The sequence below is a fragment of the Nannobrachium achirus genome (genome assembly GCF_963921795.1).
Source record: "Nannobrachium achirus genome assembly, chromosome: 13".
In the NCBI taxonomy this organism is placed as follows: Eukaryota; Metazoa; Chordata; class Actinopteri; order Myctophiformes; family Myctophidae; genus Nannobrachium; species Nannobrachium achirus.
The window spans coordinates 49,030,792-49,058,339 of record NC_137833.1 but is presented as its reverse complement, the minus strand read 5'-3'; the positions used below and the strand labels follow the sequence as shown (position 1 = coordinate 49,058,339).

At 42.1% G+C, this 27,548-nt stretch overlaps 3 protein-coding genes across 3 annotated transcripts in view; 2 read left to right on the top strand and 1 right to left on the bottom strand.

The window, feature by feature from the left end:
• Positions 1–6,277: 6,277 nt before the first annotated feature.
• On the bottom strand, positions 6,278–9,264 carry znf503 (zinc finger protein 503). The gene is made up of 2 exons (XM_080739741.1): positions 8,714–9,264; positions 6,278–8,291 (listed from the first exon to the last, which is right to left on the bottom strand). The coding sequence occupies exons 1-2, from the start codon at positions 8,972–8,974 to the stop codon at positions 6,852–6,854; spliced, it is 1,701 nt and encodes a 566-aa protein (XP_080595867.1). The 5' UTR covers positions 8,975–9,264; the 3' UTR covers positions 6,278–6,851.
• An 8,897-nt stretch (positions 9,265–18,161) lies between these two features.
• Positions 18,162–27,548, top strand: part of lrmda (leucine rich melanocyte differentiation associated) — a 503,604-nt gene continuing 494,217 nt past the window's right edge. The window contains exons 1-2 of the mRNA XM_080740370.1: positions 18,162–18,233; positions 21,292–21,392. Coding sequence (XP_080596496.1) covers positions 18,192–18,233; positions 21,292–21,392 — 143 coding nt within the window. The 5' untranslated portion in view covers positions 18,162–18,191. The remainder of the gene's footprint in view (positions 18,234–21,291; positions 21,393–27,548) is intronic.
• On the top strand, positions 24,026–25,267 carry LOC308296709 (zinc-binding protein A33-like; the record flags this gene model as incomplete). Its single annotated transcript, XM_080740037.1, has 2 exons — positions 24,026–24,066; positions 24,430–25,267. The coding sequence occupies 2 exons, from the start codon at positions 24,026–24,028 to the stop codon at positions 25,265–25,267; spliced, it is 879 nt and encodes a 292-aa protein (XP_080596163.1).

The window sequence follows — 27,548 nt, the reverse complement described above, 5'->3', positions numbered from 1 at the left end:
GGGTATAAACAATCTGACCTCAAGAACAGATATACAGTTACTGTAATATCGCTTGTTGCGCCTGCATAAAGTGAATGGCAAATCGAGTGGCAAAGTGAGTTTAACGTTGTTTAATGCAATCAGATAGGACTTTTCTGTTTGGATGTATGGGCTGTCAAGGCCAGAATGTCGTTTTTTGCCACTCAGTAGGCGTTCCTGCATAACTTCCGGGTATGATGATGATGTCACACGCATACTCTCTATATGCTGATATCTCATGTGGCTGATCAGTTATAACTCCTTTCCCCCTGTAGTTACTGCACTTTGTCTTTGTAGGGCAGTCGAATTTATGCTTGAGTTAAAGTACTGGAGTATATACTTGCTTTTAATACATACTTTTTAAAAATAGGCTACTTAAGTGTTCGAAAATACAAATTACAAAGTACATTTTCTGTTTAATGGCAATGTGTTGCTGTATTAAATTGTGAATTTCCCCCCCAAAAAGTTTAATATCAATAATAGTGAAAGTAGCAGATCTACAAGCTCACAACGTGTCGAATACGTCGTTACTCGTGAGCTTGTAGATCTGCTGTTTTTACTATATTTGAAATAGGGCTTAAAGGGTTCATTCATAAAGTACAGTATACTCTCCACCAATGCAAGAATGTGAAATGAATGCGAGATCTTGAGCAGAGGTCAAGAGCCTTTTTGAGTTTACTTCTGTGATTGTTTTATTTTTCTAAAATCTGAAATACTGTATATGTTTTTTCTTCCTTTTGTTCTCATTGATTTACAACACATATCTTAGTAGCTTAAATTATTATAATTTAAAGTGTGTGTGTGTGTGTGTGTGTGTGTGTGTGTGTGTGTGTGTGTGTGTGTGTGTGTGTGTGTGTGTGTGTGTGTGTGTGTGTGTGTGTGTGTGTGTGTGTGTGTGTGTGTGTGTGTGTGTGTGTGTGTGTGTGTGTGAGAGGGGGGATCTCAATCAGAAGAGAACAGTACAGTCCTCAAACATACAGTATATTGTTTTGTCGTCGGGCAGAAGCTTTATCTCCATATTTCAACTTTTGATGTATTTTAATAGCATAGTTTGTCATGTCTTAAAATGTCTTCTAAATCCTAGCAGTTTGCTGACAAATGTATGTTGCTATGTATCAGTGGTGCTCAGTAGTGCTGCTTTGGTTTGACATGATGTACTTGTTGCACTAACTAGCATTGACTGTTATGGTCACTTTGATTTGGGCACTGTATTATTTTTTGATAGTCGTGCTTTAAGACACTTTATGTATTATTCGTTCCCTTTCCTGTTGTACCTTGCGCTTACTGTACTTACTGTACTCTGTACTCTGTTCTTGTTTTTTTTTTTCTTGTTTTTTTTTTCATACTTCTCTGTAACTTTGTAAATAAAATTCCCCCTTGGGATAATAAAGGTATCTATCTATCTATCAAACTTTTTAATGTCTTGGACCCCCAAAAATGATACGTATATTTGGCTGCCGGCCCGACCCCCATCTGAAAATATTTTTGCTCCAGGGACCCCCAGAAGAAACAAAGATTGGAGGTAAAAATGTCAGCTTAAAAAAAATGTATACTGTATTCAAATATTTGCACAAATGTTCATGATTTAAAAAAAACAAACAAACAAGCAGATCTACAAGCTCATAGCGTGGCACAAAGTGATGCGCTATGAGATTGTACATCTGCTTTTTTTTAATAGACAAATTGTAAAATAATGCTTTTTTTAGCTCCAATCTAAAATGGCACAGATGCTTTCCTGGTCTTAATGGGTTAAGATCATCACGGTTCCCTTTGGTTGTAAAGTAAATTGATAATGGATGCTTCGCAGCAGTGGTGGAAGATATACTCTGCTATTGGATTCATGTAAAACCACAGTGAAAAAGAAAAATGTTTGCGTTCAAAATCTTACTTAAGTCAAAGTACCAAAGTTTTAGCATCATAATATATTTTACAATGGCAAACAAAAATAAAAGTACTCATTGTGCTGAATCATCATTGCTGCATGTTGTGGAGTGTAAATAATGTGATTCATTATTAATTATTCATAATCTAAATTTGCAAAGTAGTGATGTAGTGGAGACGTTAATCGATTATCAATAAATGGAACTGCTCAAGTAACAGTATAACTGAAATTGTACAGTACAAGTACTACAGTTACAGTTACAGCAAATTGTACTTATAGTTACTTCCCTCCACTGCTTTAAAGATACATAACAGCCTCTCCCTTCACATCCATGTTATTTTACAAACGCAGATTCAGTGTCATCTGTGAAAGCTCTGATCTGTACAAACGTGTTATGCTATCTTGACCTGCCACTGTTAATGTTTACTGCATGGGCCAGATTAGGTGAAGATTCTGGGCGAGAAGGTTTCATGGTAAGTAGCATTATTCACATCCTGAGATCACCAACATAAAATCATACTATTATTGTTTTTTTTTAACATCTATTCTAAATCACAGACAACTATTTTCCGTCTGTCTTTCAATGTTATATGAGATACATAAAGTGGTTCCTGTGCAAATAAGCCTTTAAAGCTTTCTAGCCTAGACCTTGTACCAATGATTTGTGCTGTCATTAAACTGTACTTTATTTCTATTGCAAACTGCTAAACTCTTCTTCAATATTTACCTTTTTGCCCATACTTGTCAGTATACAATTTTACTGCCTGGCTCTTGTTTTTTGCCATTATGCTCATCTAAAAGCTCCTTGCATATATAGGCCTAAATACCTTAACAGTTTAGTGCCTTGTGATCAGTGAATAATACTGGTTGTGTAGTTCTCTCTCTCTCCTCTCTCTGTGTCTTCTGAGGGGGGAGGGGGGGGGGGTAATTCATGCACACATGTGCCTGCCTGTTCCTCCAGTGACAGCACCAGGGGGAGGGGCACATGATAAATTGCCTTTCCACCGGGGGGACCTCCGCGTGCACACACACACACACACAGCCACCATGATGTGGGTAAAAATGGAAATCGCTCCCTTTCACCGTCATTACATCAGTTTAGAACGCGTGTGGGCCTCGAGACAGGCTCACACTCTGTGTGAGAGTGGACTGGAATTTGTTTCTTTTTTGGACTATGCTGACAAATGGTGGTGGTATAACTACTATCTTAAAAACAAGAATAGACTTATAGGCTACATCTAATAACATAAGGTCAATGACACGTCCAAAATCACCCCAGGGCGAATAGACAGCAAGTATCCCAGCCGATTTAAAAATAAAATAAAATAAAATCGCCAGGCGGTTGAAAACCAGCCTTGCATGTGAGCGGAGCTGGGCTCGGAGATGGCAAGATGGCATTACAGTATAGGCTAAAACAGAGATGTGACATGCATTGCACGGCGGTTGTTGCTCTTCTTCGTGTCAAGGCCAACTTTGGACTTTTCCTCCTCTCAGCGCTCGAGTCTCACACACACCGAATAATGTTGCTGATGCCTTGTGTTGCTGAGAACGCGAGGTCATGTTCCGTGTTCCCGTTGGAGGCCAAAGCGGTCACAGTCTGTAACAAGGCACCAATTCTGACACAGAACGTGGAACGTGTGTCTGCACTTGACTATTATTAAGTTGCTGTTTTGTTTTTTTTTAAATGAGGAAAAAACTAAAAACGTGTTTTCACCGTTATAATAAGACATTACAATCGGAACATTTATAATGTTTTGGCCTATATGCATTTATGGATAATTAGCTGCAACTACCAATTAGCCTATAAGGCCCGGCACCAGAATTAATTTACAAAACAGACTAAAACACTACCATAACATTATAGTCGACCTGTTATAATTTAGCATTCCTTAAGTGCTTTATTTATATTGGAGAAGCCCCGTGGTCATTTCTAACAGCCAGGACAAACTTATAGAATATTATAGCAGCCCACACGTATTTCTCAATTATTTAAACTTAGCGTAGCCTGTCCTGAACGTTCTAAAACATTGGTTCTCAAAGTGGTTTCCGGGGACCCCCAGGCCCCAGGGGTCCTCGATGGAGTTCCAGGGGGTCCCCAGCTAAATAATAGTTAGCAAGCAAATGGACCTTTATGGGCATGTAACTCAGAGTGTACACATGGAACCAAATGGACCCGTTAGGGTCCATTAACTCTCAGCGTTATAGGCTACATTAACATAGATTTTACAATATAAATTGAGGTCTCAGAGATAGAAAGAAATACCATTAAATGGGGGTCCGTATAGCCCCAATGCATGTCAAACTGGGGGTCCTTGAAATCAAAATGGTTGAGAATCACTGCTATAGAGCAATCTTCTCTAATGGGGGGTCCCTGGCATATCTATTCAATTTGGGGGTCCTTGACATTAAAAAGTTTGAGAACCATTGTCCTAAAACACTAAGCGCAGTGGGCTACTTTGATGTCCACATCATACAACCTCTGGTTTACACGTGCACTGTGAGTGTGCGTGCTATTAGCAGTGGTTCCCAAACTTTTAGCTCCCAAAAGAGAAATTAGACGTTTGCCCTGGACCCAAACTAGTGAAAACAGCAGATCTACAAGCTCACGATGCTGGCGCAAATAGCTCAGCTCGTTTGTGTTTCCTCGATTTTTCTTGGATTTCTTCATGACATTACTGAAAGAAATCATTGCATTTTGTATTTAAAAACATGGACAAACATTGGGAATGTTTTTTGGAAATATTTTGAATGATCATAATAATTCAAAACAAAATGTATAGGAAACAAAAAACAATGCATGGGGCCCATAAAAATCTGTCTGCGACACACAAATGGATCCCGACCCACTGTTTGGGGAAAATAATAGGCTATCTGTTTCTCAACGCCTTGTATGTCTTATGTTTGTTAATATAATCATCACCACTATAGGCTAATAATACAGCGGAATGAATGGTCTATCAAACGGTAGGTTATTGGAGTCATTTGTGGACTAATTATTAAAAACGCCACATCATATAGGCCTGTATGATGATGACATTCCATGCCTTGTGTGAAGGCGAGAAGTGCTGTAAAAATGTTAAATACAAACTACAAGACATCCCTGGTGCTATTATGGTTTATAGAAAAGAAATATCACTTGAATTCAGTGCAACTGGCAATTTTGTAATCATAATAACGCAGTTAAGACTATTTTGAATTCATTTATTTAAACATCTCCAGGCATTAATGTTCGCAACTTAAAACGTAGCCTATAAAAAAAACAGCGAAAGCGAGAGAGAGAGAGAAAGAAAGAAAGGAAAAACTATAAGGCCATGCCAACAGTTTCAACTTTGCTGGCTGTGCTCATGTATATGGCTCATTATTTGCACTTTGTCGCGCAGGGTCAAGTATTGTGTAGCTCTTACTGCATTTGGTCTCAGAGGCGTCAATTGGGTATGGTTAGGTATGGCAGCTGCCATACCTTGGCTACAGGGGAAATAAATTAAATGTACTTCTTAAAATAAATTCATCATGCCTGTTGCTAAGGTATGGCAACGTGACTGGTGTCTTGCACGCGCGCAAGACACCGGTCATGTTGCCATACCTTAGTTTTTGCTGAACTGACGCCACTGTTTGGTCTAAACCTGCACTAATAGTGACAAAATGCCAAGATTCATCTATCAGCGGTCGAGGCTTTGACTTATTGAAATTCAATTCAAGAGGCCCTTATTTCAGCTTGACACAGACGCACACGCGCACACGCACACGCACACACACACACACACACACACACACACACACACACACACACACACTTTAAAAATCAAAACTTTCCCACGTGAATATGCCCTAATTTTAAATCTATTTTAAAGCCACTCCATTATTTGGTATGTAAATCAATGAAAACAAAAAGAGGGGGGAAATAATTGTCACATTTTCAGGCAAATATCAAAATTACCCCTTGGCCTGGATCGTGTTTTAACAAATAGGCCTATGCAATGCTCATAAATTCTATTCCCTTAATGCTAGCCTCCTCAATATGTCTTATAACTTGATAAGGGCACAAATAAATTCAATGTCAATCTTTTTGTGAAATGCAGGGGTGATAATTGAGGCTTTATAAAATGAGGCACACGAAGTTATTATGGAACAGATTTTTTTCTTATTTTTTTCCAGAATACATACAAAAAATACCAATTCTCTTTCCATGGTATACACCTGAAAAATAACGGTAATTTAAAATTATGTGGACAATTTGGAATTTATAAGAAACAAACATGCATGTAAATTATTTTCCTCTTCAATGAGACATTAAATAAGAACAATACAATCATAGCAATTTTCAAATTAAACATCGAAATGAAGAACCCTATTTTATTAGTAATCTAGCGTGTTTTCTTTCCCACTTTTACCTATAGAGTTCAACTTTTAAACATAATGCACTTTTTGAGTTGCTCAAATATCATCCATTGCAGCTATTAATCCGTCTGCTTTAAGCCGACATTAAATAAATACAGTTGAATCCACGGATCCCGTCCATAAGTGGAGCGCTGTTTATAAAAGTCTTTATATTTGCATTCTTTAGAGCAGTGGTTCCCAAACTTCTTCAGCTCGAGACCCAAAAGAGAAATATTAGACGTTTTTGCCCGTGGCTCCCAAAAAACTCAGTGAAAACAGCAGATCTACAAGATTGGCTATTTTCACTATACTTCTTAAACATTTGTTTTCTAATGTATGGCATTTCTTTGATTTCTCTTTAATTAATTTATTAAATTACTTACGAAAAATCATTGTATAGTCTATATTTAGTTGTTTTTTTTTTTCACGTAGGAAACAAACAAAATAAGGAACCCATAAAAATCTGTCTTATAGCGACCCTCAAATGGGTCCCGACCCAGTGTTTGGGGAACCACTGCTTCAGAACTATAAACTTTTCAAAGTCCATTGTGTGTTTTTTTTGTGTTTTTCTGTCTCACTGGTATCCAAGCGCCGACGCTGTCGTTAGTCTCTGACCATACAGTGCATAAGGGGAGTAGTAAGGGCCGGTGGCCGCGGGCACGGGCACGGGGGCACCGGGGGTTGGCAGGGGGGATTTGGAGTACGGGTGGTAGCGGCCGCTCAGTCCTAGCGCGTGATGCGGGCTCCTAAGTGACAGCGTCCCGGGGCTGCCGGGGCCGCCCGACTGCGGCATGTGCATGTGGCAGGCCATGGCCGCGGCGGCGGCGCTGGCCAGCGAGGAAGAGCTCGGGTAGCCAGAGATCAACTTCTCTGCCCCCGTGAAAGCCGTGTGCGTCCTCAGGTGATTGAGCAGCTCCTCCGAGGAGGAGAAGCGCTTGTCGCACGGTCCGTTCGCCGACACCCAGTTGCAAATGTGGGGGTGGGGGTCGTTGGGGAGCATGAAACCGTACGGGTACAGCGGGTGTCCGGTAAACGTGGGCGCCGAGGTGTGAACTCCGTGTAAAGGGTGCGTCGGGTACATGAGCGGGTAGCCTTGCTTGAGGGCTTGGTGGGCCGCCGCGTTCGCCGAGTCGTGCGCGCACTGGGCCGCGCTGGCGGCGCCCGCTAGGTGACTGGCACAGTGGTAGCTGAGGCAGTAAGGGTCCCTGCACAGGCTGGCGGACATGATGGAGGGCGGGGAGGCTCCGGCCAGCGGGCTGGAGCCCGCCTTGCTGCAGCCCATGCTGGCCAGCTGCGCGTTGACCAGGCTGCCTCCGTGCGGCAGGAAGTGCTGCGGGTAGCCCGCGTAGGCCCCGGCCAGGCTGCCCGGGTAGGACATCCCGGCGGGCGGCAGGGGGAACACCGTCTGCCCGGGCTTGTACGGGGAGACCGGCGCCACGAGCCCCGAGCCCAGGACGGACGCCGAGGACACCGAAGTCACGGAGCCTGAGGAGGACTCCGAGGAGGAGGTCTTCCCGGGCGTCGTCTCCTGGTGCTGGCTCACCTCCACGTTAATTCCACCGCAACTCACGCTTATCCTGCTGTGGCTCGTGGTGCCAGACCCGTCCGACGTGCCGTTTTTGTTACAATCGGACTCCTTCTTGTCGTCTCTGTCCCCGCATTTGCCCTCTGAAGGCATGGGAGAGGCAGACGTGCTGGAATTCGGGCTGCCTGTCCGTGGCGTGAACGGCTGGCAGGTGGCGCTCGGCACTCGGAAACCAGACTTCTCTCGCTCGCTCGACACGGACGAGGACGAGTCCTTATTCTTGTCTGATGGTTTAGAATAGGGTTTGAAGCTAGATTTGTCATCCACACCAATGTCACTCATTTTTAAAGGACCGGATTTAGACTCCTTGTCACTAGATCCATTTGATCCCGTCACGGAAGATAATTTGGAAGATGGTGGCGGGTCCGGCTTGCCGATCTGCGAGCACGTCTGTGCCAGCAGTGCCAACGGACTTTTCTTGGCATCTAGCTGCAAAGACGAGACGAAACGGCGGTTGATAAAACAGTCAAAAAAACACGAATCTCCCCTCTCACACTTATCACAAAATGCCCCTTTGGGAGTAAAATTCAAATAGCTATTGCGTTCCCTGCCGTTTATATCACAGAACTATGCATGTTACAAGCTAGTAATTACGCACGACTATTACATATGAGTAAACTACGCCACAGTCTCCTGGTATTAAAAATAATAATAATGCCGTATGTTGTGAACCACTGTAGGCCTAGTTATTAACATTGCAATTGAATTGTTATTTTTCAGTGATATGGTGCACAGTGGAAAAACAACAGCCTCGGATAGTATTGTCACATCGCAAATAAATAGCCGATTTGGCACAATAACTAGGCTATAGCCTATTATGTTTTCAACCTGTAATCGCTTGTGATTCTTACCTCAATAGGGCTAACCGGGGTAGAAGGCAAAGGCTGTAGATATTCTGGGTGCAAAATGTGTCCCGATCGTGCGGTAAGCATTTTCAAAACCTTGATGGGAAGTCGGTTCGCTTGCCGTAGTGGGTCCGACGGGGGCGCGGAGTGGGGAAAAGGCTTGTTGATGCTGCTGTTGTTGTCGTTATTCCGAGAATCGCTCCTGCTTTCCCAGGCCAAACAAATATCACGATTCTTCAGGGCAGACACCGAGAGCGATGTGATCATGTCCCAATTCTCAGGGAATTAGTCGGTGACGCTTTCATCGGATTCATTTAAGAAGCGGGGGGGAAAAAAGCATCGAGCCTTTCTCTCGGCTCGAAACAAGAAGAAGAAAAGGTTGAAAATGGGGTTTAAATAAAAAGTGTAATCCGAATAGTAAAGCGGCGAGGCGCGGCAGCGGCAGCAGGCAGGCTGGAGGAGGAGGAGGAGGAGGAGAAGAGAGTGTGCGAGGTTATCGCAGTTCCGTGGCTTTCGTCGTCCTGCACCATGAGCGTCTCTCCCTGTGTGTAGGTCCGCGCGCTGTACTCCCGGAGTAGGAACTGCTCGAAATGTTCACTTCAAAAGCAGCTGAATTAGTCCGAGATTAAAGCCTTTGCCGCCTTCCAATCAAATGGGACCCCGAGGTGATTGGAGGGTCAAGGGGATGTGACGTTCTCCTCTTTGTAAGCCCCTCTATTTTGACAGCTCGGGGGAGGAGATACTCGACTGAACGTTGTTTGGTTGCCGTGCACGCTTGCACGCGATTTTGGTCGTTATAGGGGTTGTGCTCGTTTATTTTAAAGGCTTAATAAGGTATGGCTATAGCAAGTGCATGGGCTGTTTTTATACCCTTGGAAGCGTACAGTGTATTCATAACACAAGTGATATTGCTATCGAAACCCCCAATTGATGTGCGATGAGAGATAAACAGTTAGTAGTTGTTTCATTGTCGTTAAAGGTGTAGTTCAGGTGAACTATACACATTTAAGTCAATTCCTAAGGCATTCCTAAGTCTACAGGCCTAATTAATTGGCTATTAGATTAAACAAAACATGCCTATATATTTGCTCTACATAAAATAAACAATATCCTCTTGTCTTCTCTTGCCTGGTAAGTGTAGCCTAGAATACAAAAGTGCACGCACGTCTATTACGACGGCTCCTTTTTCTCCGACAAACGCGAGATCAACCACTTCAGCTTGAATTCCCCAAACAGACAAGCGTTGACAGGAACAGACCAATGTAGTGATGGAGGGATGTGAATGTCACATGTTTTCAGTATAATATACACCGCCCTTCTATTTCTATCTCCACCCCTCCGTCAACTGTCAATTCTGCTCCACCGCAATCAATCAGTTATTTGTCAGACGCTGTCAATCCTCCCTTGATTTATGTCAGCTATTGTAGCTGATTACATGCCAGTGTGACTGGGGGGGAAAGGACAAATGGGAAGAGAAGGCATTCTGAGACACTTAATTTAGGGGAAATAAATCATTCTTATGTTGGATTTAATTTGCAAATGCGCCGACAATGGGCACAGAGCGGCACACACAAATCTCCTAGCCTCTCCTCTTGTTCTCACACAGTGTTGGAACGGAGGACGAGCCGAATAACCACATTCTTTAGACAACCGCAGATATACGACGGAAAATGTCCCATTGTCTCGGCTTTCTCATTGGAAGTTCCTCAACTTTCTTTCCCTTCCGTCGGAATCGACATGAAACTATAGCTCCTAGTTTGTTTATAACATAGCTATAATAGTTCTCTATGAGTGGTGGTTGGCTCTTTAGTATTAGAATAAGTCAAAGTTATACTCAACCCAGTCGCGGTTGTTATAGCCTACTATATGGCAACAAGTAGCTAACATATTAGTGTGTCACAAACGCACAACAGTAATTCAAAGCAACAAGAAAGAATAGGCCTATAATTTGGGTTATACATGCACATAATTTAACACAACACAAAAAGTATAATTCATAATTAAATCCATAGAATGGGCTAAATTACCCCTTTATTAATTTAGGGAAAACACACACACACACACACACACACACACACACACACACACACACACACACACACACACACACACACACACACACACACACACATTTTATATATATATATATATATATATATATATATATATATATATATATATATATATATAGGCTATATATATATATATAATGTAGGCTATGCACCTATATGTGTTTTTAGATATTTCAGTAATAGTTCAACCAAACAGCAGATTGCACATGAAAGATTAAAATAAAAAAAATGCTTCTATACCATCTGGGTTGAAATCATGTCACGGTTCTCTCAAAACAGATTCCTGTCCATTTCAGCAACACCCCAAACTATTGTTACAACCTGTCATCTTGCCTGGGGGCAACATTGTCATCTTGCAACAAGGATAACAAAGACGTTGGGACACAAAAAAAACAAGAAAAGAAATCCAAGACATTTTATATCGATGTCAGCTCGATTTTATTTACATACAATGAAAATGATTTATTTTCTTCAAGGAGGCTATAGGGAAGCGACGTGGAGGGAAGAGAAAAGAAGAGGAATGGTTGTGTCAGGAGGGCCGCTGAGAAAAGAAGTTTAAAATGCCTTGAACTATTCACCGCTGAGATGGCTAATCAGTATTGAGGCTCCGGGGCAATCGGGCAGCTTTTCAATGCGGTTCTTTCGCTTTCATCTCAATCGGGGGATGGAGGCGCTCAATTAAAAGCCTATCAGTTTGTAAGTAAATCAACGCCTATCAAAGTTGTCACATCAAACAAAACGATTATTATTGCAACCCGCCTCTGCCATTAATCTCTCTCTGTGGTAATCCGCTTGACAGGTCATCCGGGAGAGCAAGAAAACCTGGAATGGACAGTGCAAGTCACGGGGCAAGAAAACAATTTAGGGGAGGAAGAAAAGAAAAGGAAAGAAGAATATATCTTTACTTTTTACGATCTTGCTTTTTTCCTGAATGAAAAAATAAATAACATTTGAGCTCTATATTGGGGAAATAATACACAAATAAATATAGGCCTATTAGCCTACTCCATTTATTCTTAAAACAGTTATTGACTAATGTTTAGTACAAATAATATATTTTGTATTTTTACTACTACTCTTTAGGGTAGGATATTTTTGGTATAGCTTGTGTGCAACTGACAACAACAAAACAGCCTAACCGTCAAGGGGTTCTCCAGCTAGGCTATATAGGCCTATCACACAGAAAGCAAATTAATTAATTAATAAACAAACAATAGTCTAATAATTGGTTTTATTATTATTATAATATACTTTTAAGAAGAAGAAAGACATCCCAACTCTCTATTCTTTATGGCTTCTTTCTCTCAGTGCAGAGCCTGGGAAGTATAGCTTCACAATATGCAAAGATGTGTGATTGATATCGAGCTTGCTGTTTTCTGCAAGGTCTGTCAGACCGTGACACAATATGTGAGTTATTAGGGCAAAGAAGGGCGACCATAAATTCCCAGTGTCAGGCGAAAACCCTCTTTATTGTCCGCGTGACGAATGGCTGTGTGCACCAGACACCAAATACTCAGCGTTATCCTTAAATGGGGAACACATTTTTCGCGACTATAATTCATGATATTTTAAATAGAAAGTTTAAATGGCCCCCTCCTCGTGTATTTCATGTCGCTGACATGTTTATGAATCACTCTCCCCACGCATGCACGCAAATAATTATTTACTTCTCTCGAGTTGTAACGTTTGGTTTACTGTGGGTTAAAAAGTAAGCGTGGCTTGGGCCAACGCAAACTTATCGTAGACTTATTGTAATGTAGACTCGAAGACGAAGTGAAAGTTCAAAAGAGTGAATTCGAATGGAGCAGAGCTTATATTTAACTGATATTATATAATTAAATAAATCCCCTAATAATAGGTCCATGGACGATGAATCAGAATTACAATGTTATATTTACTGGGGCCAGTCGCCAGCTCCTTGCCATATATATCGCCGTTAATTTCGTCGCAATCACATTTCTCTCTATTAATACATTAGAAACCCTATATACATGCATTACGCCCCTTCACAAGTGGAAAATGTAAAATAGACTTAAAGATAAATAAAGAATATAGGCTAATTTAAAGGCATGCAAGGAGAAAATGTATTTTTCAAACTTCCATAGGCGGAGGATTAAGTTGACTGGAGAGAGAGCCCGTGATATAGGCTACGACATTACCTGGATATTAGTCTATATGTTCCGACGTAAAAAAAAAAAAAAAAAAAGCGAACACAATGTAAACATAATCCTCTGTATAGAATAAACAAAGTAGGCTATATATTGTTTTTGTATTGCACAGATGACCCCCGAACACAGCCGTTAATGTGAGGACACGTTGAACACAGTGGCACACCGCAACGCATGCAGAGAAGTGCATGCAAGCACTGCACTGTGCACTCCGTGGCTGCAGCTGCTGCAGCACACAAAGCAACGCGTTTCCGTGTATGGGAGGTTCTAAGTGACGTCAGCGAAGATACAGTTTGAAGACAGAACAGAAGAGCAGGTTATTGCTAAGCTTTGATGTTCTCAAGGTGCATATAGCATTGATAGTAGGCTAGACAGTAAGTATATATATGAACACACACACACACACACACACACACACACCCACACACACACACACACACACACACACACACACACACACACATACATACATACATATATATATATATATATATATATATATATATATATATATATATAAAGCGGAGTCCCACAGGGCTCTATTCTAGTGTATTTTCTTGTATTGTGTGGAAAGCTTTTTGCTGAAAATAGCCAATCGACAAGCTTACAAGTACAACACAGTTGTAAGCTATTATCTCTGTCTCTGATAATAGACATTCTTGTACATTCTCTAGTTGTATTTACTGGCAATAATAGTGAAGATTAGACTATCAGCAATGGGGACCCCCTGGAACCCCTTCAAGGACCCTTACGGCCCCAGGACTGCACATTGGGAACTGTATTAATATATTATTATGTAACCTGTATACTTAATTGTCCCCCAGGGCTCTGTATGTACTAAGCCCCCTCCTGTTTTCACTCTTGTACTTTCACACTAAATATCTTTGCTGAATTAACCAACCAATCTAATCTAATCTAATCTAATCTAATCTAATCTAATCTAATCTAATCTAATCTTAACCAAACTACCAGTTTACAACGCATCGCAGTGAGTGTTGTTACTTTACTGTCTGAATGAATGTTTTTCAACTGTTGCACTAATATGGCTTATGTGTCCATACCTCAACAATGTGTGAAAATTAAATTAATTGTACTGACCCTAAGAATATATATATTCTTTTGTTGGATCACCACAGGATGTCAAAACGGGCTGCCCTAGAGTAGTGGTTAGAGCACACACCTTTCGTGCAGATGGTCATGAGTTCAAACCCTGCCTGGGGTCGATGTCAACAATCGCAACAGCTTCCTAACACCAAATCAAATGGGTTCAGATCTGAGCCAAGTCTCCTGAGGACGGTGCTGCGTCTGGACGGGAGTCTCCAGACATTAAAAAAATAAAAAATAAAGATCGCAGCATGTCAAAGGAAATTCATTGTATGAGTGTAACTTTTGGGAATAAAGTGACTGACATTTCTGTCGGCGTGGAAACTTTGTAGTTTATGTCCAAATCTGTTACTTTTCATAGTTCAATGGATCCAATGTAGTTTTTATTAGTCACAATCTCGTTTATACATTTCATCGGTTCAGTATTTAGAAAACCCATAGGCCCACTTTCACTTAAAGAAATATCAAACACAGCAAACTGCAGTGTCAGCCCTAAAAAGTTGAAATATTAAGCCTATATCTTTGAATGCCCATATATGGACATACTGGTTGAATCAGCATTTTCCCATCTGGCTTCCATGATGTCAGACATGTCAGTCATCTCCATATTTGGGAAAAGTTACATTTTTGCATTGCAGAGAAAATCTATTCACGTATAAATTAATATAAATACATTTAACTAGATACATGTATCTCTTAGCAAAATGCAAGCACGCAATTCTCAATGAAGCCGATTGATTTGACATAGGCCCAAGTCTGCGCCGGTCCGGGAGGAGTAGCGCAACAAAATAAAGTGTATCCGGAAAGAATAGAGCGTATGCGCATGTATAAAGTGAATGGCAAATCAAGAGGCAAAGTGAGTTTAACGTTGTTTAATGCAATCAGATAGGACTTTTCTTTTTGGATGTATGGGCTGTCACTGCCAGAAAGTGTTTTCTTTCCATTCAGTAGGCGTTCCCGCAGAACCTCCGGGTATGGTGATGTCACGCGCATACCCTAAAGTCGGACAAGTACTATGGTTGCCCTCTCACGGAAACCACACTAAATATGGAGATTTGGGGGCCTATTTTATCCCTACATTTCTTTGCCTTATATACTATTTTGAAAAAAAAGAAAAGAAAAAAAAACATTTTTAAATAGTTCTACTATGGTCTTCTACTATGTCCTTAAGTGCTTGAGTGATGTAGGTTTACCAAAGGTTGTTAGGGCATGAACCTACCAATGCAATGCTTATGTCCCTAGACGGACAGACCTCTGAAATCATGCTCATGTCACCATGACTCAGCCAAAATAACCATATAAGGAGTTCCCAATGCAGCCATGAGCCCATGACCGAATGTGGACTCATGGCTTCTGGTGCAAACAAATCAGGCAACTATATGGGCACAGAAGGGGCAAGCACATATGGGCATATACTGATGAGATCAGGGATATGAGCATAAAAGGGACACAGGGACAGACAGATACAGAGATCTCCATACATGCATGGGTACAATGGGTATGCAGATGGGGCACCATGGGTACCAGATGTGGCATGCTTTCCCAATAACTTGCATAGTTCCCGAGTACCACGGCTCTGTACTAATAATTGTTATCAATGAAAACTATACTGAATTCAATTCACAAAATCACCCCTGGCGTACCTGGCAGATTGACTGAAAACAACGGAAGCAAGAACTAATCGTTAGTCTGTCTGGACATCTGCAATAGCCAATCAACAACCACATAGCTAACATTAGTGTTAGCCACCATATCTACAGTACAACTGATATTAGCAAAAATGGTTTTCTCTACCGTCTTCGATATTATCTATCAAATGTCAAATACAGTAGCAAGATGTGAAGCCATGATCTTGTAAATGAACAAAAATTGAAGTGGACATAAGGTTTTGTGAAAATATTAGACAAGCTTTTGACTGTAATAGTTGACAGGCTTCTTATATAACATCTCAGCATAAATACAAACAAGGTCCAGAAATAAGAGGGACAGGTGGAGCAACAGGCCCATACAATAGGGGAGATTGATAACTTTATAACTTAATTCTATATCAGTGGTTCTCAAAGTGACGTCTGGGGACTAGCTTGATAAGGGATTATATTACCATAATTAGTTAGGATAATGCTATCTGAGCTGTCAGGTCAACAATGTGTATGTGTGTGCATGTGCCTTATCAGTCAGGCTATTCTATTCTTTAACAGACTTATTATACCCATAGTAGCCTGAGTGTTGTGCTTTAATTATGAAGACTGCCTTGATTTTGTGAATGTAACCTTACTTGTTGCGACCGAAGGTCGCGTTTACCACGAGAAATGTCACAGCTTGTCCGCGTGTAGACGTGTGTGTACACATTTTTACAGTCTATGGGTTGGTTCCCTTGACACATCACTGTGACATCACAGGTGATATCACAGGTGACATCACCATCCATATATGGGTATTCCCCAGAATCCCTTTTATGCCCATATATGAAGATCCCTGATGTCATCATCGATATACATCACTGGCCAGATGGCTATCTGTATGGCTGGTTCAGATAGGGATCATGTATGGGCATAAAATATATTGTATTTTGTGATGTCATGGGAACCACTCTAACAGAATCCCTTGTATGCCCATATATGGAGATCCCTGATGTCGTCAATATTAAGCCCAAATCTGACAGGACTTCATATGGCCCATATATGGAGGAAGCCCATATCTGTGCAACTGGTTCAGATAGGGATCTCCATGTATGGGCATAAAAGGGATGTACTAGGCTTATATACAGTACATGAATCTCCATATATGGGTAACTGGTCCGATATACATCACTGGCCAGATGGCCAAGAATAGGCGTCTTACTAGTATATAGGCTACCTTTAATATGCATCCCTGTATGCTCTCCTTTGGGCATGAATACATTCTTGTTACAGTAAGTGAGTGTGTGTGTGTGTGTGTGTGTGTGTGCGTGTGCGTGCGCGTGCGTGCGTGCGTGCGTGCGTGCGTGCTTGTGTGTGTTTGTGTGTGACTGTGTGTGCTATAAACGCAAACACATGCATGTGAACTGAACTTGGCTGTTGACAATAATATTGCATTAGTATGGTCTGGTCCGTGCTCTTAAACACTTTGTGCCAGCCAGAACCTTATAGAAGAGATTTGTGCAGCTTAAAACTGGAACCCCTTCAAAGAAAGACCCTGACCATACTTTGAGAAGAACTAGGCTACCGTGTTACAATGTTGGAGTGTTGTCCTTTCACTCGCAGATGTTACTATATATTTTGCAGACAAGTGTTACGTTTTCATTTAAAGATGCTACATTGTATCCGTGGTGACTCAAATACCTCAATGTTGAGGTAGGCCTATTTGTACTTTACTTGAGTATTACCAATTTCCAATACTTTTACTTCTACTCCACTACATCTTGAATCCAAATATTGTACTTTTACTCCACTAAAATTATTTGACAACTTTAGCTACTAGTTACTTTGAAGATTTTGATTGTTATTACTAAACATACATTAACCTATACTCCAACCTTATATAGGCTACATACAGTATTTGGCCATAGCCAATCTACAAGCTCACAATGCGTAGATGTGCAAAAGATTTTAATACATTTTAAAACTGACATGAAAAGGGACATTCTGCATAATGAGTACTTTTACTTTTGGTACTATAAGTACAATTTTGATGCCAATACCTTTGTACTTTTAGTCAAGTAAATTTGGAAGACTTCTACTTGTAACAGTATTTCTATATTGTAATATTACTACTTTTATTTAAAACATTTGAGTACTTTCCCCACCACTGGTTTTCATTTGCTTATTATGGATCTGACTAACAGGGCAATGCAGCTGGCAGGGCTGTGTGTGTGATTACATCAATAAGAAGCGCCGGGCCGGAGCCGGCTGGCTGGGTCAGCTGATTCCTTGAGCAGCAAAACATGCGGAAGAAGTGGTAAATTGGAAACGTCAAGTTGTGCCTCAAAAAAAGTACTTTCAACAGAAATAACGCTGCATGTTTAGCGGCTGCTTTTCGTCGGCGGGGGACCTGCGTTGCTGCGTGGCTGTCGGCAGTTTGTCTACAAAGTGTAGCGTACTTTTCCCCTCCTGGAGTGAGTGTGGTCTGACTGTGACTGTCACACACCATCATCAGAAAGTTATGGCACGCAGCGAATCAGTGGTCGCATTGAATGGCACGCAAGTAAGTTATGTAATACTAACTCCCAGCAGTTTCTTTCTGTCGGTTGTTGGTTGGCTTGTTTGTTTTCGGTGTCATGTTGTTGTTGTTGCTGGTTTTCTTCTAGAAATGAGCAAACATTTCGTTTTCTTTTGCGCAGAGAGGAATGCAGTGCATTCAATGCACCAGCGCCGTTCCCTCGTACTGACTCACGTCATGTGACTACTACTGTAACTGAACTATGTAGCTCTGTGTCAGTCAGTGCTTTGAGCCTGCCTATGTGCAGTGGTGGAAAAAAGTACTGTTTTCATTTTTGTTTTCAGTTTGTTTGTAAAAGTATCAATACTGCAATGTAGAAATAGGCTACTGTTAACTAGTAAATGTCCAGAATTCATTGGTATCAAAAATGTAGGCCTAGTCTACCATCCATCCATCTTCAACCGCTTATCCGGAATCGGGTCGCGGGGGCAACTTCCTCCACTCACTCTGGGAGTATACCGAGGCGTTCCCAGGTCAGTTTGGAGATATATAATCCCTCCATCTGGTCTTTGGTCTGCCATGGAGTCTCCTCCCAGTGGGACGCGCATCGAGGACCTTCCTAGGAAGGTGCTTGGGAGGTATCTGTACTAAATGCCCGAACCACCTAAGCTGCCTAACGATGACATCATCGTTAGGCAGATTTTTTTAAACACATTTAAATATATATATATATTTAGATTTTTATTATCACGAGAACAATGACTTCCATTAGGACTTCCATTATAACTTTCAGGAATAGAAAGTCTGCAGTTTCTATTAGCTTGGATTCCCCATCGATGAAGTCACTGGCAGACAGGTTTCTGAACTGCCCACATGCCCTCCTATGAGACACAAACAAAGTCGATTCTTTTTTCTTTTGTTGCTAGTTTATCATGAACATTAGTGAGGACCAATTATACAAAGATAGGTTGAAAAGTGGTGACGTCATCCATTAAGTACTTAAAGTATACTAGCCTTTACCCGTTCAAAGATATGAGCACTGAAATGATGTGCAGTGTGTGGGTTATGGGATGTGCACTGTGCACACAGTATATGAGGGATGGGAAGTAACTTTAACTGGTGCTTACATGATAATATGTAGGAGCATCAACGTAAGAAATACCCGTTTCGTTTAATGGCTACAGAGATACTGTGTACCGATCTGCATGATTTTTGGACAACATCTGTAACAGGGCCAGACAACCCCCCCCCCCCCCCCCCACGCACACACACACACACACACACACACACACACACACACACACACACACACACACACACACACACACACACACACAGCTGGTTAAACATGTTGCCTCATGCTAGATGCAGAATAGATTAGCCTCAAGCTAGATGCAGAATAGATAGTAGATACACCATAAAAATGCTAATATACAGCATACGATTTGTGAAAGTGACAAACGGGCTTCACAGTTATGTTAGGTGTGTTCATATGCTAATGGTGCTGCGATTTCAGATCAATTGCTCCAGCCACTGAGGAGAAACGCTGTTTCAGACAGACACTCAGACAGACAGACAGACATTCGGAAAATTATATGTTTGATGTTACAATAGTTACTATCCACCAGTGCCTGTGTGTATGGTTTATAGTTTTCACCCGTCAAACGCGGGTTCCTGTCAGATATTCGCGGATACCCGACCTGTTGCAGGACTCTGCAAGAGGGGTCCACGGCCAAATACTGGAGCCTATTAATTTGGGGGTCCTGGACATGAAAACATTTGAGAACCATGCTAAGTATAAATAATTGTAGCCTGTGTAATGTCTAGTCTCGCCAGCCAGACTGTTGCCTCCCACAATTCTCAAATGCTGAATTCTGTTCCAGAGATTGTGGAATAGTTGTCTAGCTACGTGAGACTTCGTAATCTTAGGTACGTGTAGGTACTGTAACATCCCCATGGCATGCAGAATGAACTGACTGGCAGACAACAGACATAACCTGATAAGCTCTAGTATTATGAATCAGCGGTTCTTAAACCTTCGCATGTCTAGAACCCACAAATTAATATGTATATGGACATAGACCTACATCTGGAAATAGTTTGTGCCAGGGACCCCCATACAAGGTTTGAGTTATATTTGTATAAAATATCCCCAAATTTGTTCCTTTCGAGATTTATTGCGACCATCAGGTCACAGTTAGTATCTGTCTGTCTGCCAGTTTGTCCGTCACACGCCATGTCACACTTTTGCCCTACTCATATCTCCGCCACCGTTGCCCCTATCCATGCCAAACTTTGCACACACACTCCTTGGCTGCCAAACCACAACCTCCACCACTCATCTCTCACATGGCCCTCTTCTAGCGCCACCATGAGGTAGATTCTTGCTAAATCCATTTTTTGGAGACTGCTCCTACAGATTTTGCCCTAAAATCACGCAAAGCGTTACACAGTATCTCTAAAGTCATGTCATCAACATGGATCTGTCCCATTTCCCATATTCCCTCCTGATTGGCTACCATTGCCTTCTAAAGTTTGTGTATGCGACCTGGCGGTCACTTATCTTACTGGTGCTAAATGTACTAATTTATCTGGGGTATGTATCAGTCACTGGGTGCGTTTATATGCACAGATGTATTCCACTTATATTCTGAATGACTGCTCATTCAGAATAGAAATGCTCATATAAACATTTAGGAATGGCCATTCCGGTCTGACCCGAATGAATTTTCATTCTGGTCTGAAGAGGTGGTTTATGCCGTTTCAATCGGGATACATTTGTCATATAAACGCTCCATTCGGAATGAACTGCTGTCTGAACTGCCCCCTCCGACCTGAAGTAGGCCTACTTTGCGCATGCCCAAAGTTCTATTCCGAATGAATCTCTGGTCATGTAAACGACAGTGGAATGAGGGATACTTGTATTCAGGTCCCATGTAAACGTTTGGGTATGAAGCTCTATTCGGAATAAGTTCATTCTGAATGGCATTCTGAATGTGCATATAAACGCACCCACTGAGTGATGACCTTCTCTTCAGGCATTTGTAGAATCGGCCTCAGGTCTTAATGTGTTAACAAATGCTCTGTGTGTTGTTTCTTTAAGGTTTCCTTCATTGGACATGACTGCAAAGACATCCCTACCTTCCTTGGTGACAGATATGGGCAGTTGGCAAGACGACTGGATCTAAGCTTCAATCAGCTCAGGTACTGTGGGACGCACTATAACATCTTGAGTGTTAATTTAACTCTAGAGAGTGTACAACCATTTGTACACTCAGTTATATCAACACTGCATTTTACTGTGTAAGAAGTGATGATTACTGATGCACACTTCGAGTTGAACCGATGACAACACTGAATTACCTGGAGAAAGGATTGTGGCTGTTGTGCTAAATCTTTCACAAATGTGTAACCGTGTAGGCAGGACATGTTGGACATGACAAGTTTTAATCCTGTAATGACAGACAACGCTATGCATAATCTGCACTTTTGGGAGAAAATATAATGCTACGGAGGAGAAAATATAATGCTACTATAATGCTAATTAAAGGACAACTTTGTTTTTTTACAACAAGGGTTCATATTTTAGCTTGTAATTAGAGAAAAGAAAAAGTGAGTGTTAAAATGTTTCCATTTGCTTCGTTCTATTGTTTTATCGCGTTTATTGTGCTAAAATGTGGGGCATAAGTACGCATGGGGGCATGCGTACAAGTGGCTAAATATGTCTTTTTAGACACAGTAAGCCAGCAGTTTCTTTATTGCTATTTACAGTAACACTTCTAGCCCCCATAAGTCACATCCAACCATGAAAAGTTGCGTTGTATCTTGGGAATGAGCTTATTCTGGGTAAAATGACCTATTTAGCCACTTGTACGCATGCCCCCAACCACTGAAATAAGAATCTCTAAAACAATAGAAAGAAGTAAATGAAATCATTTTAACGCTCATCTTTTATATTCTTTAATTACCAGTAAGACTCCCTAATCGGGAGATAAGCGACCGTTATCTCCACAAATAGGCCAAAAGTTTGTTTTACCAATTATCAAGACATACGGGCAGTTGACAGTTTGCCATGGTTACTCATTGAAGTTGAATCTCCATATATGGAGATAACCTACGCATCACACTAAGTCTGACCTCACCAGCCCATATTTGGGCATGAGCAACTTATGTCTCCATATATGGAGATATGATGACATCACACAGTCCTCAGCCGATGATGTGGCGTGATGTCATACAATACACAAACGAGCCCTACAGTATAAAGGGGCAATTCTTGCCAGGAAAGAAGCATTTCTTCGACTCAGACCTTATCGCCAGGGTTGGCTTATAGCAGCTGTCGGTAGGACCATATATGGATTCTGTTAGTGTGGATCTCCTAACAGGGCATCATCTGGGATACAATCCCTTTTATGCCCATATATGGAGATCCCTAACAGAATCCCTTTCATGCCCATATATGGAGATCCCTAACAGAATCCCTTTTATGCCCATATATGGAGATCCCTAACAGCATCCCTTTTATGCCCATATATGGAGATCACTAACAGCTAACAGAATCCCTTTTATGCCCATATATGGAGATCCCTAACAGAATCCCTTTTATGCCCATATATGGAGATCCCTAACAGAATCCCTTTTATGCCCATATATGGAGATCCCTAACAGAATCCCTTTTATGCCCATATATGGAGATCCCTAACAGAATCCCTTTTATGCCCATATATGGAGATCCCTAACAGAATCCCTCGTATGCCCATATATGGAGATCCCTAACAGAATCCCTTTTATGCCCATATATGGAGATCCCTAACAGAATCCCTTTTATGCCCATATATTATGGAGAAATCCCTGCTCTGAGTATCTGACATCAGTGTGATGTCACCTGTTTATGCCCATATATGGAGATCCCTGCTCTGCGTATCTGGTTGCTATGGTAAACAGTTGGTTGCTAGGGTAAAAAAACATGGTTGCTATGGTAAACAGTTGGTTGCTAGGGTAAACAGTTGGTTGCTAGGGTAAAACCATGGTTGCTAAGGTGGTTGCTAACGTACACTAACAGACCAGCAACAACAGACTGTTGCCACAGCAACGTACACAAAGGTTTGTGTACACATGTGGTGTGATGTCATACTGATGCGGAGATATGAGCAGGGCAAAGGTGTGACGTGTGACGGACGGACGGACGGACGGACGGCCGGTGGAGGTTTTCATAGTAAACTGCTCCCTGACGGTCGCAACAATCCCTTTTATGCCCATATATGGAGATCCCTGCTCTGAGTATCTGACATCACTGTGACGTCAACTGTGATGTCACAGTGATGTGTCAGCCTTTTATGCCCATATATGGAGATCCTGCTACGAGTATCTGACATCATTGTGACGTCAACTGAAAGACCATACATGGTGTTCCATGCGAGCCCACACTGTTTTGTAGGAACAGTATTTCTAGTTTTTGGTTTGTATGTTTACCTAGTATTGCCAATCGATCGGTGTACTTGGAGGCCAGTCTGACATGCATGGACCTCCTTATTTGGGCATGGCTGATGGAACTCGTCGTCATGATGACATCACAGTGACGATGCAAGCACTGAGGCGTACGAAGCACTCTCCCTACTGGCCATCACCAACTGCTGGAAGACCACTTGAGCCTCCAAAACACCTTCAGCGCTTAGAAGAGGAGCTGAGCTTGTTAGAGCGAAACGCCAGGCTGACACGATACCCAAGGAACGTTGAACTGTAGCCTCGTCATCAAACACAGCCACTGCGCTCTCTTGAAAAGGACGCCCTCGTTCCAGTTATTATCGTTTCTACAATTGTATTCTCAATTTGTAGAAATGGCTTCTGCCAGCAATCTCCTGTCCGAAGAGCAGCTCCGGTGTTCCATCTGTCTGGATGTGTTCACTGATCCAATCACCACTCCATGTGGACACAACTACTGCAACTCCTGCATCACTCATTACTGGAACACCAAGGATGTGTGCAGGTGTCCACTGTGTAGCAAAGCCTTCCACAAGAGACCTGAATTCGCTGTTAATAAAGTTCTCGCAGAGATGGCCGATCAGTTCAGGGTTCACAAGTTGAACAAAGAATATGAAAGAAAGACCGTGGCTGAAGTTCAGCAGATGGTCCAGGAGAGACAAGTGAAGATTCAGGAGGTCCAACACTCTGTAGAGCTCAGTAAGAAAGATGCAGACAGAGAGATAGCAGGCAGTGTGCAGGTCTTCACTGCTCTGATCAGCTCTATTGAGAGAAGCCTGGCTGAGCTCATTAATGTCATCGAAGAGAAGCAGAAAACAACAGAGAAACAGGCTGAAGGTTTCATTAAAGAGCTCCAACTGGAAATCGCTCTCCTCCAGAACACCACATCCATCAACACCCCTCCACCCACCAAGGACTGGACAAAGATCAACGTCCCTCGATCCTCATGTGAGGGGACTGTGAGGAAACTCAGGAAAGCTGTGGCTCAGCTGGAGAAGACACTCCGTCAAGAGATGGATAATCTGTGTAAGGATGATGAGCTGAGGAGGATGCAGCAATATGAGGTGGATGTGACTCTGGATCCTGATACAGCACATTGCTGGCTCATCCTGTCTGAGGATGGAAAACAAGTGAGTCATGGAAACATAAGGAGGAATCTCCCAGAGAACAAAGAGAGATTCTCTCGATGTGTCTGTGTCTTAGGAAAACAAAACTTCTCCTCAGGAAGGTTTTACTATGAGGTTCAGGTTAGAGGGAAGACTGACTGGACTTTAGGAGTGGTCAGAGAGTCCATCAACAGGAAGGGAGACATCACACTGACCCCCAACAATGGTTACTGGTCTATAAGGTTGAGGAATGGAAATGAGTACAAGGCTTGTGCTAACCCTGATGTCCTCCTCCCTGTAAGAGAGGAGGTCCAGAAAGTGGGAGTGTTTGTGGATTATGAGGAGGGTCTGGTCTCCTTTTATGATTTGGAGGCCAGAGTTCTCTACTCTTTCACTGGCTGCTCCTTCACTGAGAAACTCTATCCATACTTCAGTCCATATCTTAATGATGATGGTAGAAACTCTGCTCCTCTGATCATCTCTGATGTCTGATTGGCTGAAGGTTTACATCAGATGATGAGTAAAAATCACACCCGATGTGAAGTGAGCGGTGGTCGTGCTTGTATAAGCAGACTAGGAGTCTAGGATATACAGGCTATACTACTACACACACACGTTTTACTATGGCAAAACGCTGAGGAAAAAGGCTACAGACATACAATATGACATCACTAGACAAACATGATGCTACGCACACACATTTTACTATGGCAAAACGCTGAGGAAAAAGTCTACAGACACACGCACAGCCACTTATAGGAGGGGTTTGCACCGCTCAAAAACACCAAGAACAATAGTTGAAGGTCACATGGCGTGAAAGAAGAAGGCGTAAACTTTTGATTCTGTCAAGGCTTTTCCAGTCCAATCCAACAGCATTCATAGAGCACACATTAAAACAACGTTGACCAAGGTGCTGCATAACAACAATAAAAACATAGAAACTAGGGCATTAGCGACTTGTGATTTTTGTCCCCAGATTATTAACTTAATGTGCAGTGTATAGAGGGTATCTGCACAGGAGCTATAGTCAACTTCTTGAAAAACGGATGCTAAAACCAGTAAGACTCCCTAATCGGGAGATAAGCGACCGTTGGTCGCTTATCTCCACAAATAGGCCAAAAGTTTGTTTTACCAATTATCAAGACATACGGGCAGTTGACAGTTTGCCATGGTTACTCATTGAAGTTGAATCTCCATATATGGAGATAACCTACGCATCACACTAAGTCTGACCTCACCAGCCCATATTTGGGCATGAGCAACTTATGTCTCCATATATGGAGATATGATGACATCACACAGTCCTCAGCCGATGATGTGGCGTGATGTCATGATACAATACACAAACGAGCCCTACAGTATAAAGGGGCAATTCTTGCCAGGAAAGAAGCATTTCTTCGACTCAGACCTTATCGCCAGGGTTGGCTTATAGCAGCTGTCGGTAGGACCATATATGGATTCTGTTAGTGTGGATCTCCTAACAGGGCATCATCTGGGATACAATCCCTTTTATGCCCATATATGGAGATCCCTAACAGAATCCCTTTCATGCCCATATATGGAGATCCCTAACAGAATCCCTTTTATGCCCATATATGGAGATCCCTAACAGCATCCCTTTTATGCCCATATATGGAGATCACTAACAGCTAACAGAATCCCTTTTATGCCCATATATGGAGATCCCTAACAGAATCCCTTTTATGCCCATATATGGAGATCCCTAACAGAATCCCTTTATGCCCATATATGGAGATCCCTAACAGAATCCCTTTTATGCCCATATATGGAGATCCCTAACAGAATCCCTTGTATGCCCATATATGGAGATCCCTAACAGAATCCCTTTTATGCCCATATATGGAGATCCCTAACAGAATCCCTTTTATGCCCATATATTATGGAGAAATCCCTGCTCTGAGTATCTGACATCAGTGTGATGTCACCTGTTTATGCCCATATATGGAGATCCCTGCTCTGCGTATCTGGTTGCTATGGTAAACAGTTGGTTGCTAGGGTAAAAAAACATGGTTGCTATGGTAAACAGTTGGTTGCTAGGGTAAACAGTTGGTTGCTAGGGTAAAACCATGGTTGCTAAGGTGGTTGCTAACGTACACTAACAGACCAGCAACAACAGACTGTTGCCACAGCAACGTACACAAAGGTTTGTGTACACATGTGGTGTGATGTCATACTGATGAGGAGATATGAGCAGGGCAAAGGTGTGACGTGTGACCGACCGACCGACCGACCGACCGACCGACCGACCGACCGACCGACGGCCGGTGGAGGTTTTGATACTAAACTGCGACCTACGGCCGCAACAATCTAAAATATGAACCCTTGTTGTAAAAAACTAAAGTTGTCCTTTAAATACTTTTTTTTTAGTTTTTTCCCTCTCCACAATTGAGTTTCGAACATGACATACTTCTTTACAACTGCACAGCGGAGCCATTTTCTGAATATAGCCTTTTTAGTGCTAGTATGTTGTATGGAAATGTACACATTTACATTGAATTGGGGTGGCAGTGGTTCAGGGGTAGAGCAGCCGGTAGCGCGACCGGATGGGAAGCGCGAGGTTCCCAGTTCGAACCCGGGCTACCACAGAGTTGGTGTGGAAGAGTCCTTGAGCAAGACTCTGAGTCTGAACCCCTAGTTGCTTCCAATGTGCAGGCCTTGCATGGTTTCCGCCCAGCCATCGGTGTATGAATGTGTGTGTGAATGTAATGCACAATCTACAGTATGTAAAGCACTTTGGATAAAAAGCGCTATA

What these genes read in the sequence shown, in the direction of transcription:
- znf503 (XM_080739741.1), bottom strand. Translation starts at nt 8,974, where the DNA reads ATGATCACATCGCTCTCGGTGTCTGCCCTGAAGAATCGTGATATTTGT. An exon ending in CCCCGGTTAGCCCTATTGAG is followed by an intron (nt 8,292 to 8,713) that starts GTAAGAATCACA and finishes TCGTCTTTGCAG; the next exon opens with CTAGATGCCAAGAAAAGTCC.